At 42.2% G+C, this 15,000-nt stretch overlaps 1 protein-coding gene across 1 annotated transcript in view; it reads right to left on the bottom strand.

The window, feature by feature from the left end:
- Positions 1 to 15,000, bottom strand: part of LOC141273403 (alpha-2-macroglobulin-like protein 1) — a 137,958-nt gene that overhangs the window by 97,079 nt on the left and 25,879 nt on the right. Inside the window, exons 10-16 of the mRNA XM_073685172.1 lie at positions 14,830 to 14,948; positions 11,916 to 12,083; positions 9,024 to 9,254; positions 8,765 to 8,828; positions 5,572 to 5,717; positions 2,242 to 2,391; positions 21 to 188 (exon numbers count right to left, since the gene is read on the bottom strand). Coding sequence (XP_073541273.1) covers positions 21 to 188; positions 2,242 to 2,391; positions 5,572 to 5,717; positions 8,765 to 8,828; positions 9,024 to 9,254; positions 11,916 to 12,083; positions 14,830 to 14,948 — 1,046 coding nt within the window. The remainder of the gene's footprint in view (positions 1 to 20; positions 189 to 2,241; positions 2,392 to 5,571; positions 5,718 to 8,764; positions 8,829 to 9,023; positions 9,255 to 11,915; positions 12,084 to 14,829; positions 14,949 to 15,000) is intronic.

The following is a 15,000-nucleotide window of genomic DNA, read 5'->3' as shown; positions in this document are numbered from 1 at the left end:
GGTAAAATGGTCCTTTATACCTTGATTAGAGTGAACACATCAGGAGAGGATGGTGCTGGCCAGTTATAGGATCTCTTTCTGCGCTTACTGTATAGAAAGCTTACACGCGGCTTCCAACATATCGGATCCTCTTCATGTACACGATATGGGTATCCAAATTGATTTCTTCTTTTAACAAAATTGTAGACCTAGAAAGAAGAAGCAGAAAAATAACAATGACCATATATTCTTCATCTAACAAGTTCAAGGACTTTTCCAACCATGCATAGGTCGGATCCCAAAAGCCATAATAGAATACATGAACATGTAAAAAATTATTTCAAGCGATCACATCAATTCCTACACCCAACAGGACATAATCTAATTTCCCTATGTCAGATTTGCACATGCAAATACAATAATTCCCTGAAAAAGGGACTAAAGATCGATTAAAAACATCACTGAAAAAGAGAAATAGCAGCCATACTTGCAATACCATGTCCAGACACAAATGCACAACATACCCCTATGATAAAGGCAGGGGTAGCACAGGTGCAAAATACCAATATAACAACCACTTACTAACCCATCTAACATCCATGGGGTGGCGGCCCAGTATTCCAAATCCACACAGGTTTTCCTAGGATGTCATTCACACCATTATGTGAGATGCACATCAGTTCGTATAACAGCCTATTACCAACGCCTCTACTATTACATCAGGCGGGCTGCCAATACCATATGTGCACCCCACATTACACAGCCACCACTGGAGAGACCCGGCTTGCACCCTGCATAAAAAATGTGCAAAAAAGATGTATATAATGCACGAGGTATTGGTTGATGGCATGACCAAACAGTTCAGTGCACCTTCCTATCTGCTTGTTTTCCATCTATTCTCCCTTCCTCTTCTTTGACTGACAGCTCTGGCTTTAAATGAGCCAGAGGATGGTAGAGATACACGGAAAACATGTAGGTGGGAAGATTCATTGAATTGTTGAGCCAAAAACCACAGCAAAAGACTCCGTATGAACATACCCTTAGAAAGAACATTGATTTCAATTATTTAGTGTGTTTTCCAAACACAAATCACAATAAAACATACCCTTTTACTGCGTTTTATTTAACACTTTTTATTGCATTTTTTGATGTGTGTTTTTGGTATGGAAACACACCCAAAACATAACCGATCGCTTCACCTCAAATGAAAATTAAAAATTCATACACAAAAAAAAAAAATATATATCACACTGGAAAAACAGCTGCAAAAAAAATAAATAAATAAAATAAAAACCTTGAAAAAAAACAACACATATTTTTCCATGATTTATGCACAGAAAAAGTGTCAAAGAATTGACATGACTCTTTTTTTTCTCTTTAACACGCTACCGAAAAAACCCTGACGTGCTCTATAGGTGAGTTTTTTTTCATTTAAATGAATGGAAAGCTTGTTGAAACATGTATGTGGATTTTAGAGCTGAAAAAGCGCATCCAAAAACTGTTAACATACCCTTCAGGGTTGTTTTTTTAAGTCAACTTGTGCAGCTTCCGCTTTCTCTGGGGACAACAGATGATCATCAGTGGCGTTCCCAGCAATCAGCTCAATGTTGATGGTATCTCAAGAAAACAAGGTAGTCCCACTTGTAGCTTATATAATGAACGAACTATGGATATTCATATATACAGAGTAGACTTTACAGTTAAAACTTGCTCCCTCGATTTCATAGGTCACCAAAGTAGTAAAAATGTTCGGTAACTTATTTCATGGACAAACATATACAGGTTGGCTTCTCCCAACACTCTTTGTGGAGCATCTTTGTAAGATGTGGATGACAAAGATCATCAGTAGAGACTAGTGCTTCTAGTGAAAGAAGATACAGAAAGAGTAACTCAGGCCATGGACACACGTATTTAGTGAGTTTTTAACCTCAGTATTTGTAAGCCAAAACCAGAAGTGGAACAGTCAGAGTAAAAGCACCATTTCTGCATTTTTCCCCACTCTTAGTTTTGGTTTGAAAATACTGGAGGTAAAAAATATACCATATACTCAACGTGCGCACGTGGCCTTAGGTTCCTATCTGTATTCTTTCACATCATCACTTCACCCTCATCCATTTCTTATTAAAATTAATTACCAGATATGACGAATTGTTCAATGTAGGGGTATTCATCAATGATGGTCCTATTTCCAACTCATGGACAGTGAACACTTTTTATAAAAAAAAAATCAACATGGTGCATAAGTGTATGAGCAAAACTCACCGTATCGTCAGAGATATCTGCTTCTGGTCTCAGTAACAGAACACCCTTATCCACCGCTCTCACCGAACACAAAGATCCTGGATCGGCACTTACACGTAAAGTAACATCAGACCCTGGCAAAGCTTCCTTCTTGGAAAAGTCCAAAGTAACCTGGAATAGAGAGAGAATAGCACTAGTTTCAGATAACAGCTAGTCATAAACCACCACACTTCGGTCAAGGGGACAATTAAGAAAGATCCAGACCACAGTTTTTAAAGATCGTAGACTCTTTGTCAACCACTATAACCATGATACGCCTGGTTTGCAATTTAGAAATACCTAAAACTTGTGAGGAATCTTTTGGAGCAGTTCCACTCTGAAAAACACCTGAAAAAAATCATGTAAAAAACACTTGAAATACACTTTCAATTCAATTTTAATATAGATCGAGTTGCTGTTCATATGTTCAGTTTTTTATGCTTTTCTTCCACTTCTTCCTGGTGGGAGAAAAGAAAGTGCCACTTGACTGAAGTGGCTTCTGAAGGAAAATGCTTCAAAACAAGGTGTGAAGAAAATGCAAGGTAATCCCAATGTCATTCACTGTGCACTGCTGGCAAGGGGGGGGGGGTCTACAGAGCTCTTCATATGCAAATCCGACACCACTGCAGCTCAAGCAAAGGGGAGGGGGGCTGAGAAGCAGGAGTGACACAGCAGCTGTGAGTGGCACAGGACAGCCCATCCCTCGACCATGTGCTTGCTTTGTGTGAGGAGCTTAATAAACAGCAAATTATGAGAAAACGATATATCCGAGTGATACACAAGATAGATTTTTGGAAACTGGAAGGAAGAAGGAATCCCATCAGCCCTTTCTCCACAACCCAGCTAGGAAGGATAGGGAGATAAGCACAGCCTTTCAGAAGCCCTGAGGGCCACTGTGTTTGGTCTCCACGCGTAGCAGTGGCCCAGCTGGATCCAATGACTCCAGAACCGGTTCCTTGGGACCATCCAGTAAGGAGTTATAGCCCATTTTAGTTTGGAGCCTCTTAGCTAAAAGGGAGCAGGGGTGGAGACTTGGGCTTGAGCCGGGGGCAGTAGGGAAGTAGCCCAGAGAGTCTAAAAACTCCTGCAGGTCTCCTCCCAGCATCTTTTCCTGGGGAAGCTCATGACATCCAGATGTGTGAGAGAAGTCCAGCAACCAAGCAAGGCCCACAACCTTCCCCATGCTTTCCATCTACTTGTAACTGACTTTAAGATCTGTTATTCTTGATGTACCATGCTTTTGTATTTGTAACTCTGACCACTGTATATGTATAACCCTGATGTATATAGTAGATTATTTAATGAGCCCTTATGGGGATTAAATATCTAATTTAATCTTGGGCTGTTCTTTAATCTCGATCCCCGAACCTTACGTCTAGTGTTCGGTCCAACGAACACGCTACCGGGCTGGATTCTAGCCCGATATAAGTCTGTTATATCAAATAGAAACTGGTGGCAGCTCTATCAAGGCCGACCGGGTTCTGCTTCACTGGAGTAGTGAAAGAGCCTCTCAGCCTGTCAGGTGTGTGAAAAGTGTGGAGGCCATGGCAGTGTCTGCGTGGACCACCTTTTCTCACTCCCTGGTGCCTCTCTGTACCCCTGTGGACAGGAGGTGACGGTGTAGAACTGTACCAATCTGACCTTACGCATCCTCAAGGGGGGTGCGGAACGTCACGTTGGTGCAAAGGGTAGATCCGTATCGTGTGCTCCGTCTGGCGTAGTGTGACGTCAGGCGGGTGGCGGGGTGTGGATCCACCGGAAGAAGTGGCATCCATGGGATTCTGTCTGTAGGACCCCCCTGGTTCCATTTCTTCACACAAGGCATTTGTGAATCAAAAGGCTGGAAAACTCTGCAAAAAAGACTTCAAAACTCTTACAAAAAAAATTGATCAGGAAACGTAAAAACTCTGCCAAAAAACTCCTCAAAGAAGGAGCATTTCGTAAAGCGGTTTCCACTAGATAACTTGCTGCTGATGAATGCATAAAAAAACCTCTGTGTGCGTATAGCTTAAATGTCTGAGCTGTGTGTCTGATCTCTGGGAATGGCGTCTATGAAGAGGACAGGGATCCCCACACCCACCTGGTGAGGTGGCAGCTGGACGCCACATCCAGTGGGGAACAAATGGAGAAGTGGCTGCTTATGTGCTCATCTCTCATGATTCTGCATGTTGGAAATATGTGGGGTTATAAAACCTTCCTGTCACAATGAGTGGTGGGTACCAGACGTTAGTCCCGTGGGAATAATCCGATTGCAAGTGTGGTATCCCACAAATTGACCATCTCCATGGGATACCAGATGTATAGTGTGTTCCATGCAAATACTGTGATTTCTGTGTAAACTGTATGTTGTAACATATTGTGCGACTTGCTGATAGGCAGCGCAAAAAGGATTAAGCTTGTTCACGTGATTCAGCTCTGCTTGTTGTGCAGAAGTTTCCAGAAAGAGCTGGAACAAGGTTCCCCTGGGTAGTCAGCCAATGACTGCAGCTGAACAGAGTCACCTGGAAGAAGAGGAGTCAGTTGAGGAAAGCAGACTAGAAGGGACTGATGAAAATGAGGGGAACTGACAGCCTTTAGATTGGAAGGATTCCTATTGCACCTCCAGGAGGGAAAAACATCTCAGAGGAGAAATACAGCTCAGTACGAAGTAAGGAATATTGAGTGAGTATTACTAGAGGGACAGCCTGGGAACCAGCGAATTGTATTGATTAAATAAATATTGCACAGAGATCTGCCTGTCTACATGTATGGGTCAACCTTCAACTGCGAGTGTACTTGACCACCAATTACCTACTGTTTGTATATAGTCATTTACCCCGTTATTAGTAAAGAGACTGGTCTTTTCAAGTTAATACTGTTTCTATGTGATTATGGATTAACTGCACAAACAAACACCACCATCATACTCTACTTTAAGAGGAAGCAACTGTGCAAATCATCATTCGTTACCTTATCCTTTCTGATGTGCACAGATTTGGGATTCGTTATCAGCCCTGTGCTCAGAGGCCCATCTCCAACTATCTGATACGCACTTGGCGTTGTGACAAACTATTTCCCACTGTTACATTTTTTTTATATACATTTTTATTGAGGGAACTTCGTGTGTGTGTAATTGGAGAGGGGGAAAAGGCTCATTGTGACAGAAAGTTTGGCCACCGTGACGCAGATTATAGACTGTCAGGAGCACAAAGTCCCCTTCTGCCGTACTCCACATGAGGTTACCGCACAAGAGAAACTTTGGTTGACTTGGTGAAACAATCCTTGCAACTTAACTTAAAAAAAATCTTTTACTATAGAGATGCATCTAGTTACCTTGTTATTGAAGCACTTAACCACAGAAAATTTTTCAGTGTCTGCGGCTATTCTGCCATTGCTGAGTATTGCGTAAGCAAAAATTTTGGCTAATGGGGACATCTCCACTGTGACACTGAGTGGGAGTATAACGGTGCCCATCATCACTGGAAATAGAGAACAGAGAAAGTTTATAATAGATTGTAGTTGTGTCAGCTGTCACATATTAGGTCGGTTTCTTACATTAGTGCATTGTAATAGGTGGCCTGACCTCCAGGTGTCCTGACATAAGCCAACTGCCTCATAATCAATCTGGGCCTCGAAAAAAAAGATATTAGGATACGATCATGGTTCATGTTTTTCGGACATGTAAAACCGGCTTATACAAGTACTCGGTAAAATGACACTTGAGTCATTGTTAGGGATGAGCGGACCCATGGAAGTTCGGGTCTCTCTTCTCTCTTCCCCCAAATCTCCGAACTTTGCAATGGACTTCCACGAGAAGTCCGTGTTTGGCATTGGTTTGCTCAGCTCTAATCACTGTTGTATATTTTCACAAATGTGTCTGCTTGGCCTTCACATGTTCCTTGATCATAATTCATACAAACAGATATTTCCCCACAACTCCAAAGCAAATGTGACGGCTGAAGGTATGGACCCATTGCGCCACTGGCCAGATTTACCCTGGAGGGGTGTGACTAAGTGGCTGCCTGGTTGTCAGTAAAGCCTCTGATGGTGAGAATAGGCTTGGCGATTAGGATAGCCACCAGGTGCCACTCAAGGGCAGTACCTGGACCTGCAGCAGCTTACCGAGGGGTCAGAGGCAGAACATGAGGTACCAAAGGTGTTGGCAAAGATGTGGGCAGGAATGCCGAAGTTGGGGCAGGTAACACAGGTTCAGAAGACACAGCCGGAGTCAGGAGCAGAGAGGTTAGATAAAACGAGGGAACAAGCCGGGTCGGTAAGAGGAAGGTCAAAACAATTCAACACCTTCACAGAGCACTAGAGCAAATGGCAACTTGGAACTAAGCTCAGGCAAGGTGTGGAGGGAGGAGCTGCCTAATATGCCACCTGCTGGCAGGGGATAGGCCAGGGAAGCAAAACTCTGTAGGACACAGTGATTATAAATTCCTTCAGAGTCTGGCCGCTCCTCCCTATAGTTGGGTGGGGACTCTCAGCAACAGGAGGGAGTAGTAGTGCAGGAAGTGTCTGCAAGAGGCAGCACAGCGAGAAGGTCAGACCCTGGGAGGAGCAAAGCGGTGCATGTGGTGAGTAGAGTGGCTCTTACAAGCCATGCAAATCACTGGCGTGACAGTAAACATGAATACTTTGCTCAAGGAGTTGTGTAATTAGCTGCCGCTGACCTCCATGGCAGCAGCTCATCTCTCATGGGGAAAAAGCATCAAGCATGTTGAAATTCAAAATGTCTGAATCCTCTTTACCCCAACATCTACCATTAGGGGAGTTTAGAGGCCTCCATACTCATGAGATTGTTTGAAGATCCTGACAAACTCAGATGATTGATTTTTCTCTCAAAGGGAGAAGAATTGTTCAAATGCTGTGACCGTCAAACTTTTACACTGCGAGGATCAAAGAAACCCATGATGGGCTGTGATCAGTGGTGATGACAGTGCTGACACAGCGAGGAGTTTCCTTTGTCCTGTTCCTCTCTTAGATAACCAACTTACAACCTAAGTAAATGGGCGTGTATAAATACATATAGATCCTATGGAGAGAGACACACCACAAAAATAAAATATATAATTTATTAATTCAAATGAAAAACATAACAAAGATATATTAAAAAATCAGGAAAATATCAGGACATATAAGCGGACTTGCAAGGGAAAGCATTTCACATTCTGCTTTCCACTTTCTCAAGGGGATCATCCCCTTGAGAAAGCGGAATGCGAAACGCGTGTCGGGATGTGGATACTTTAAGTGTCGGCTTGGGTAACATTTAGGTATTATAACTTTGATCATGCTACAGACTGTATTTTTATATTATATCATGTCTATAATCTATTTATATGCAACTTTTGCAAACTATTCGATATGGATCTTAATGAATTCACTCTGATGATATGTTTTCATGAATTGTATTCCCATTCATTGATTTTTAGATATTATTCATTATAATTTAGTTTACCCTTCCCCTTACAAGTCCGGCTATACGTTCTGATATTTCCCTGAATTTTTAATATATGTTTATGTCATGTTTTAAATTTGGATTAATACATTATATGTTTTATTTTTTGGCGTGTGCCTCTTGTTGTAGGATCTGTCTTTCTTTTAGGCTACATTCTCACAATTAACTTTTGGTGAGTTTTTGATGTTGCAGAATTTTTGTACCATTTCTGCACTTATTTTGTAAATTAGGTTACTTGTGTTTTTTCATTGCGTTTTTGAGTGAGTTTTTGACTTTGCATTTTTTGTCTCTTGTTGGCGTGTCATGCTTTAAATAAAGCTGCTTTGTTTTTGATACTTCCTGGTATTTGGCTTTGACAAAACTTTATTGACATACTTAGGTGTGGATTACATGTGCTTTTGATGCTTTTTTGCCGTGCATGTGCGTTTCTTACCTGTGGATTTTCCACATCTAATACAAGTCTATGGGAAAATCCGCACATAAAACTCAGCATGCCCATAAGAGAAATTGACATGTTGTGGATTTGAAACATGAACTGCAGGTCAGTTTACGCTGAGTAAAAAAGAAGCACAGTCAGCATGAAATTTCTATAAATCCCATCCACTTTGCTGGAACTGTAGGACGCTGCGTTTTTGACTCAACGAATATACATATCGTTAAAAACTCACCAAAAGGTCATCATGAGAACGTAGCCTTAATCCCAGCAATGTGATTGCTGGCGTGATCCATGACAACCCTAGACTTTATAAAAGCCCCTACGGCGGTCTAGTTATAGTGACTGTTAGAGGAAACCTAAATTATCCCCTATCAGATGCTGGCACATTTTATTTTGTATAGAACTGTGCATTATATTAACACAAAAGTTGTTTATTTGAGCCAAAAATGTGTTCAAAATGTACAAAAAAAATTACAAAAAGCTGACAATACAAAAAAAATATCAGTTTTGTAAAATTAAAGTCACAAAAATGTACATAAAATACTATGCATTTCCTAATAGCTTAAGACATAGTTCCTAAAAGTCATGGATTTTTATTTTACTTCACATAACTGAATACATATATTTACCAGATGTTTTTTCCATTTTTACATTCATTTTTCCATTCAAAACAAGGCTTCCTTTAGCCACAACCTAGAAAAAACAACAACTATAAAGTTAAACAGCAACAAACTGTAAGCCTTTAAGACTTGAGTAATCAATATGTGGTCATAATGAAGAATGGGTGGATTATCTCTCCCACTTTATAACATTTTACAACTAACTCCACAGCATAGGTGTTAAATATTAGACTGTTCACATCTAACACCTCAACTAATATTTTCTTACCAGGTAATGGAACTCTAGACTGTCTTCTTCGGACAGCATCTCACTGCTTCTTATAATGTAGTCAATCTCAATCTCATGCACCTTCCCACATGTCAGGGGGGAGTCAAGAGGTTGGACTTTTAAGAAGCTGTTTGTAATGGTGGTGAACGGCTGCAGGTTTCGATAAGCATCAACGTAGTAAGGATTGAGCTCTCCGTAAGTTCTTTCCACCTTCTCCTTTTTATAAGTGGCCTTCAAAATGGTTAGATTAATAAACTGATTAATTATATGCAAATTTAAACTTCCATTTATTGAACAAGGGAACAGACAATTGAGAAAGGATAGCTGATCAAATATGATCATCTTCATGCTTTAATGTCTTGCTATACCAAGTTGTATTCTGTGCGTAATCAATAGACTCTAGATTATGGCCTACAGCACCCAATGGACAATATTTGAATTCTTTCTGGAAAAAGTCTCAATGAAATGTTTATGGCATGACCATTGGTATTTTTAGTTTATATAAATACTTAACCACTGGACAGATGAAAATTGTAAGATAGTTAGGTGTGGGTCCCAATGGTGAGACCTACACCGATTGCCAAAATGAAGAGACTTGAATTTCCAGAAGACGGGAGAAGTTGTATGTAGCGGGCTCAAAAGCTGAGCCTGGCATTTGCTGACTATTTTACAGAGCAGCCACCCTCCAATAACTGCTGCTTTTGGTGCTAGCCCTGATCAAAGCTGTTGAACCTCTTATATGCAGTGGTAAACAGCGACAACGGCATCTATGTGGTTGGACAAACCGGAGCTTCTATCAACCTCAATGGGCCCCGGAGACACAATCGTTGGAACCCAATGAGTTGTTGTGATTCTCCCATTTCTTCCCTGGACACAAGACCTTAGCTAGAAAAAAAGTGAACACAGTGCTCTATTGTGCATGCTAATTCCCACTCTATTCTAAAGGCCCCCATACAAATTAGGCAAACGTCGGTATGAGTCTTAGGTAAGAGCCCCACTATCAGTATTTGGTCAGTGTTCGGTCGGTATTTTTTCTCTGGAGTAGGAGCCAAAACCAGGTGAGGAACAATCAGAGAAAAGGTATAATAGAAACAAGACACCAATTCTGCATTTATCACCCACTCCCGGGAAAAAATACTGACCAAATGCTGATAGTGGAGCCGTGGCCTTAGCAGCTAAATCCTCACTGATCTAACAATTATCACCTCCAGTGGGTTAATAAGAATATGTAGACCATATTACCCCTTCAAAGAGGTTGTCATATTTAAAACTGAGTGTAGGGAATTCCATGTTCCTATTAAGTGACAACCTCATCTATCAACTAGAGAAGAGAATGGCTATAATAGGAGTTAGAACATCCATGCATTATAAGGACAGTCATAGATGTTTCCTGTTTCCTGTGGTGGCGCTGCAGGAAGACTGAACACTTGCTGCAAGATTTCTTCACAGATTGCAGATGATTAATGGGTTCCCAGCAGCAGAATATCCTGTGGTACTCTTAGGGTTCGCTTAGAAGGGACGATCGGCAGCATGACTCAACTGCTGATCGGTAAACTTTTACCAATCCGTGGTTGTTTGAATACCTGTTTAAACAGGCAAACCAAAACAGACGATGTGCACTGACTGATCTATAGTAGATCACTCAGTGCGCATTGGCTGCTATAGTTCTCAGCAGCGCGATTTCTGTTTACACATGACGATGAACCACGAGAATGATGATTTTTTTATGCCGCATAAAAGATCATTTCACCCAACGAACAAGCAATTTGCTCATTCATTGGGCGATTGGCAGCCTGTTTACACAGCAAAATAATCGTGTAATGATTGCTTTTAGCAACACTTGTTCATGATTATCTTGCAGTATAAATGCCCCTTTAGTGTCAAAATAATATGTTGGGAATTACTTTGTTCATAATTTGTATTTATTTTAGGGCCACTTAACCCCAAACAAGCCCCCCCATAAAGGAATTAAATACATTGATTGTAGTTAAGGATGAGTGAGTTCCCAAAATTCGAATTCAACCCTTGGCTCAAGAATGGCCAGGAACCTTATTTGCATCCAATTTTGTTCGACGAGAATAAAATGTACATTGCTATGCTCTGAGGTCTCTCCAGACATAAGAACATAATAAACATATGTAGAAAAAAAAAATTACATTCACCTGGTCCTAACGTGTTTAACCGCAGAAATCAGCTACACATCTACAGTAGGTGCTGTCTTTGTTCCGGTCACTGGTGCGGTCTCTATTGGGCCATCTTCAACGACATCTGCTCTGACCAGGCCATGATGGTATGACATCTTGCATCCTGTTCAGTGCAGGAGGCGCCAGAGATAGCAGGCACAGGAAGATGCCAACGATGGCCCAGTGAAGACACACAGCGTTTGAAGAAGACCCGCTACATAGGGTTGAAACGTGGTGATTTTTGGATTGCTTCACAACATTATAATAAAAGTATCTTTTGTCTTAAGTTTTGGAGTACTGAGTATCTTATATAGATTGTATACCCAGTGAAGACCCCAACGGTGACTGGAACAAAGAAGGTGACAAGTGTTTTTTTAACCCCTTTGAATCCAGCAAAATGGTGGCCGGCTGCCATTTTGCTGATTTCACATTAATTGAATCTCATCAGAAATTTAGATTCTGGAAAATCTAAATCTTTTGGAAAAATCAACGCAAATTGAATTTGCCTAGAAGTAATTTGTTCATCTCTATTTGTAGCATTTTTAATATTTTAATATAGCATTTCATTAAAAACATGCCATGAAAAATGTGAGTAACAAAGCATTTTTCCAGGGAAAAAACACCCTAAATGCTGTTATATTGAGGCATAATAACTTTAAATTGCCAGATTATACAAATAGGACTATCCCCCTCTTCTATAGTTACACACGGTTAGATAGACTGGATTTCCATTCCATGCCCTGGTGTTCAGGGTAATATAGGCTTCTCCATGCTCATTTGTCTCATACTCATGCTCCTTTATTGTCTTGCCATATTTTTCTGTTAAATACAATATTTGGGATTTCATTGTAGATCCATCAGCACTCTCCAATATCATCTAGAAAGAGAAATTAAATTATTCTAGATTTTAATTTATCTTTAGAAAAAAAAATTGCATGGAATTGATAGTGTGTAAAAGCATTCTAGAAAATATAACAATCTGAGCAACCTAACAAAAGTAATATAGCTGAAATTGCATTGAAGGGAATCTGAAACAATACAAACCAAATTCTTTAATAAATAAATCTCTTAGACCCGATGAGACTGGTGCACTTACTTTGAAAATAAAATGTCAGATTGGCTTAAGAAAATGAGCATTTTAAGAGTCCAACTAGATGCTCAATACCAGGCAAAAAAAGGATTAAACAGGTATTCTGGCAGCAGATCTAAAAGATCTATCTATATATATAATCGTCTTATCCCGTCTGTCTGTCTGTCTTTCTGTCTGTCTGTCTTTCTTTCTGTCTGTCTTTCTGTCTGTCTGTCCAGGAAATCCCGCGTCGCTCATTGGTCCAGCCGCGGCCAATCAGCAACGCGGGATTTGAGAAAAAGATGGCGGCCGTTAGCGGCTCATCTGCCGGACGGAGGTCAGCGGCGATGCAGCAGGGAGATGACCGGCGCGAGGCGCTCATCTCCCCGCTGCTGGCAGCACAAGTACCCCGACAGGTGGCGTCGCTCACCTCCATGCGGCTAACGTCGGGAGATCAGCGGCTTGGCCCGCTGATCTCCGGAGGGCAAGTGTGAACGGAGGACCGGGGAGCGGTGCCGCAAGTCGGGATGCTTCTGCTGCGAGTAGCCGCTCATCTCCCGGCTTCTCGCAGCGGAAGTAGCCGCACAGGCAGGTGCCGCTCCCCGGTCCTCACTAATACGATGCTGATTGGTCGCGGTTGACGCCCGCGACCAATCAGCGATATGGGCGGAAAATTTAAACGCCGCTCTGTTGATTGGTCACGGGGGCCGGCCGCGAACAATCAGCGAGATTGGCGCCAAATTTAAACAACGCTCTGCTGATTGGTTGCGGCCGCCAGCCTACCGCGACCGATCAGCGAGATTGGCGCCAAATTTAAACAACGCTCTGCTGATTGGTCGCTGCTGCCAGCCGACCGCGACCAATCAGCGAGATTGGCGCCAAATTTAAACAACGCTCTGCTAATTGGTCGCGGCCGCCGGCCGGGAACAATCAGCGAGATTGGCGCCAAATTTAAACAACGCTCTGCTGATTGGTCGCGGCTGCCAGCCGACCGCGACCAATCAGCGAGCTTGGCGCCAAATTTAAACAACGCTCTGCTGATTGGTCGCGGCCGCCGGCCGACCGCGACCAATCAGCGAGATTGGCGCCAAATTTAAACACCGCTCTGCTAATTGGTCACGACCGCCGGCCGGGAACAATCAGCGAGATTGGCGCCAAATTTAAACAACGCTCTGCTGATTGGTCGTGGCCGCCGGCCACAACTAATCTGCATTATTGCCGCCAAATTTAAACACCGCTCTGCTGATTGGTCGCGGTCGCCGGCCGCGACCAATCAGCATTATTGGCGCCAAATTTAAACAACGCTCTGCCGATTGGTCGCGGTTGCCGGCCGCAACCAATCAGCATTATTGGCGCCAAATTTAAACACCGCTCTGCTGATTGGTCGTGGTCACCGGCCGCGACCAATCAGCGATATTGCCGCCAAATTTAAACACCGCTCTGCTGATTGGTCGTGGTCACCGGCCGCGACCAATCAGCGATATTGCCGCCAAATTTAAACACCCCTCTGCTGATTGGTCGCGGCCGGCTACCGCGACCAATCAGCGATATTGGCGCCAAATTTAAACACCCCTCTGCTGATTGGTCGCGACCGCCGGCCGCAACCAATCTGCATTATTGGCGCCAAATTTAAACCCCGCTCTGCTGATTGGTCGCGACCGCTCTCCCTGTCTGAGCATGGGGGATGGAATCGAAGAAGCTCACACAGGAAAACTGTGTCTAAATAGTGTTTGAGTAGGGATTCTCTCTAGAGCAACGATTGAAAGCAACTTCTAAGAAGAGTAAAAACTAAGCAGCTAAACAGCCCTTTCAGCATGGTGCTTCAGAAAGAAGGAAGCAAAATAAGGTAATAGAGAATATTACAAAGGTTCATAATTTTGCAAAGACTGATAATTAAATTTAAAGAAAAGTTTAGTTACTTTTTAAGGAAAGGAGAAGACACATTGTACAGATTTAGTCAAAAAAGCCATAGACTTTTTATATCCTAAACCTAAAATTATCATTCTAGATTTTTTACTAACGATCCTCTTGCTTACTTGTAACACCCGGCCTGATGCTTTGCAGAAAGCCATGATAAGGCTGTGTGCCCACGTAGCATTTTTCAAGCGTATATGCTGCGGAATTTCCGCAGCGTAAACGCTTGAAAAACGCATGTATATCCGCACCCCATGGTCCCCAATGGGATTCCGCAAGTTCTATGCACATGCTGCGGATTTTTCCGCAGCGTTTATGCCGCGTTCAAAAATCCGCAGCATGTCATTTAATTTTGCGTTTCCGCAAGCGGAATTGCCTTTGTCCAATGCATAAAAAACGCAAGGCAATTCCGCATGTGGAAAACGCGCGAAAAATGCGCGATAAACGCGTGCGGAATTCCGCATGCGTTTTTCCGGGAGAGGACTTGCATTTATGCAGCAGAAATTTTCTGCTTCATAAATGCAACGTGGGCACATAGCCTAAAAGAGATCACAAACCTATGTTCGCATGTTCTGATTCCGATTTTGATGTGTACATTTCAACAAATATTGGATGATAACTTTCAGCTGTCATCTCTCACCTTTGTTTTGTATCTCAATCCCATCTTGTAATAAGAATCTAATAACTCTTTGTCATCCAAGATCACTGTAGCAATCTTAGCCGAAATACGACAACTGCCTGTTCCAGTCATTTCAACACCTATGAAAAAAAGGTAATTCTTCATGTGTTTCATGGATTGAAGTGAATGTTT

Source organism: Phyllobates terribilis, unplaced genomic scaffold, assembly GCF_046119375.1.
Source record: "Phyllobates terribilis strain yellow unplaced genomic scaffold, ASM4611937v1 Scaffold_5__5_contigs__length_657084704, whole genome shotgun sequence".
NCBI classification, from domain to species: Eukaryota; Metazoa; Chordata; class Amphibia; order Anura; family Dendrobatidae; genus Phyllobates; species Phyllobates terribilis.
This window is presented reverse-complemented; position numbering and strand designations above follow the sequence as displayed.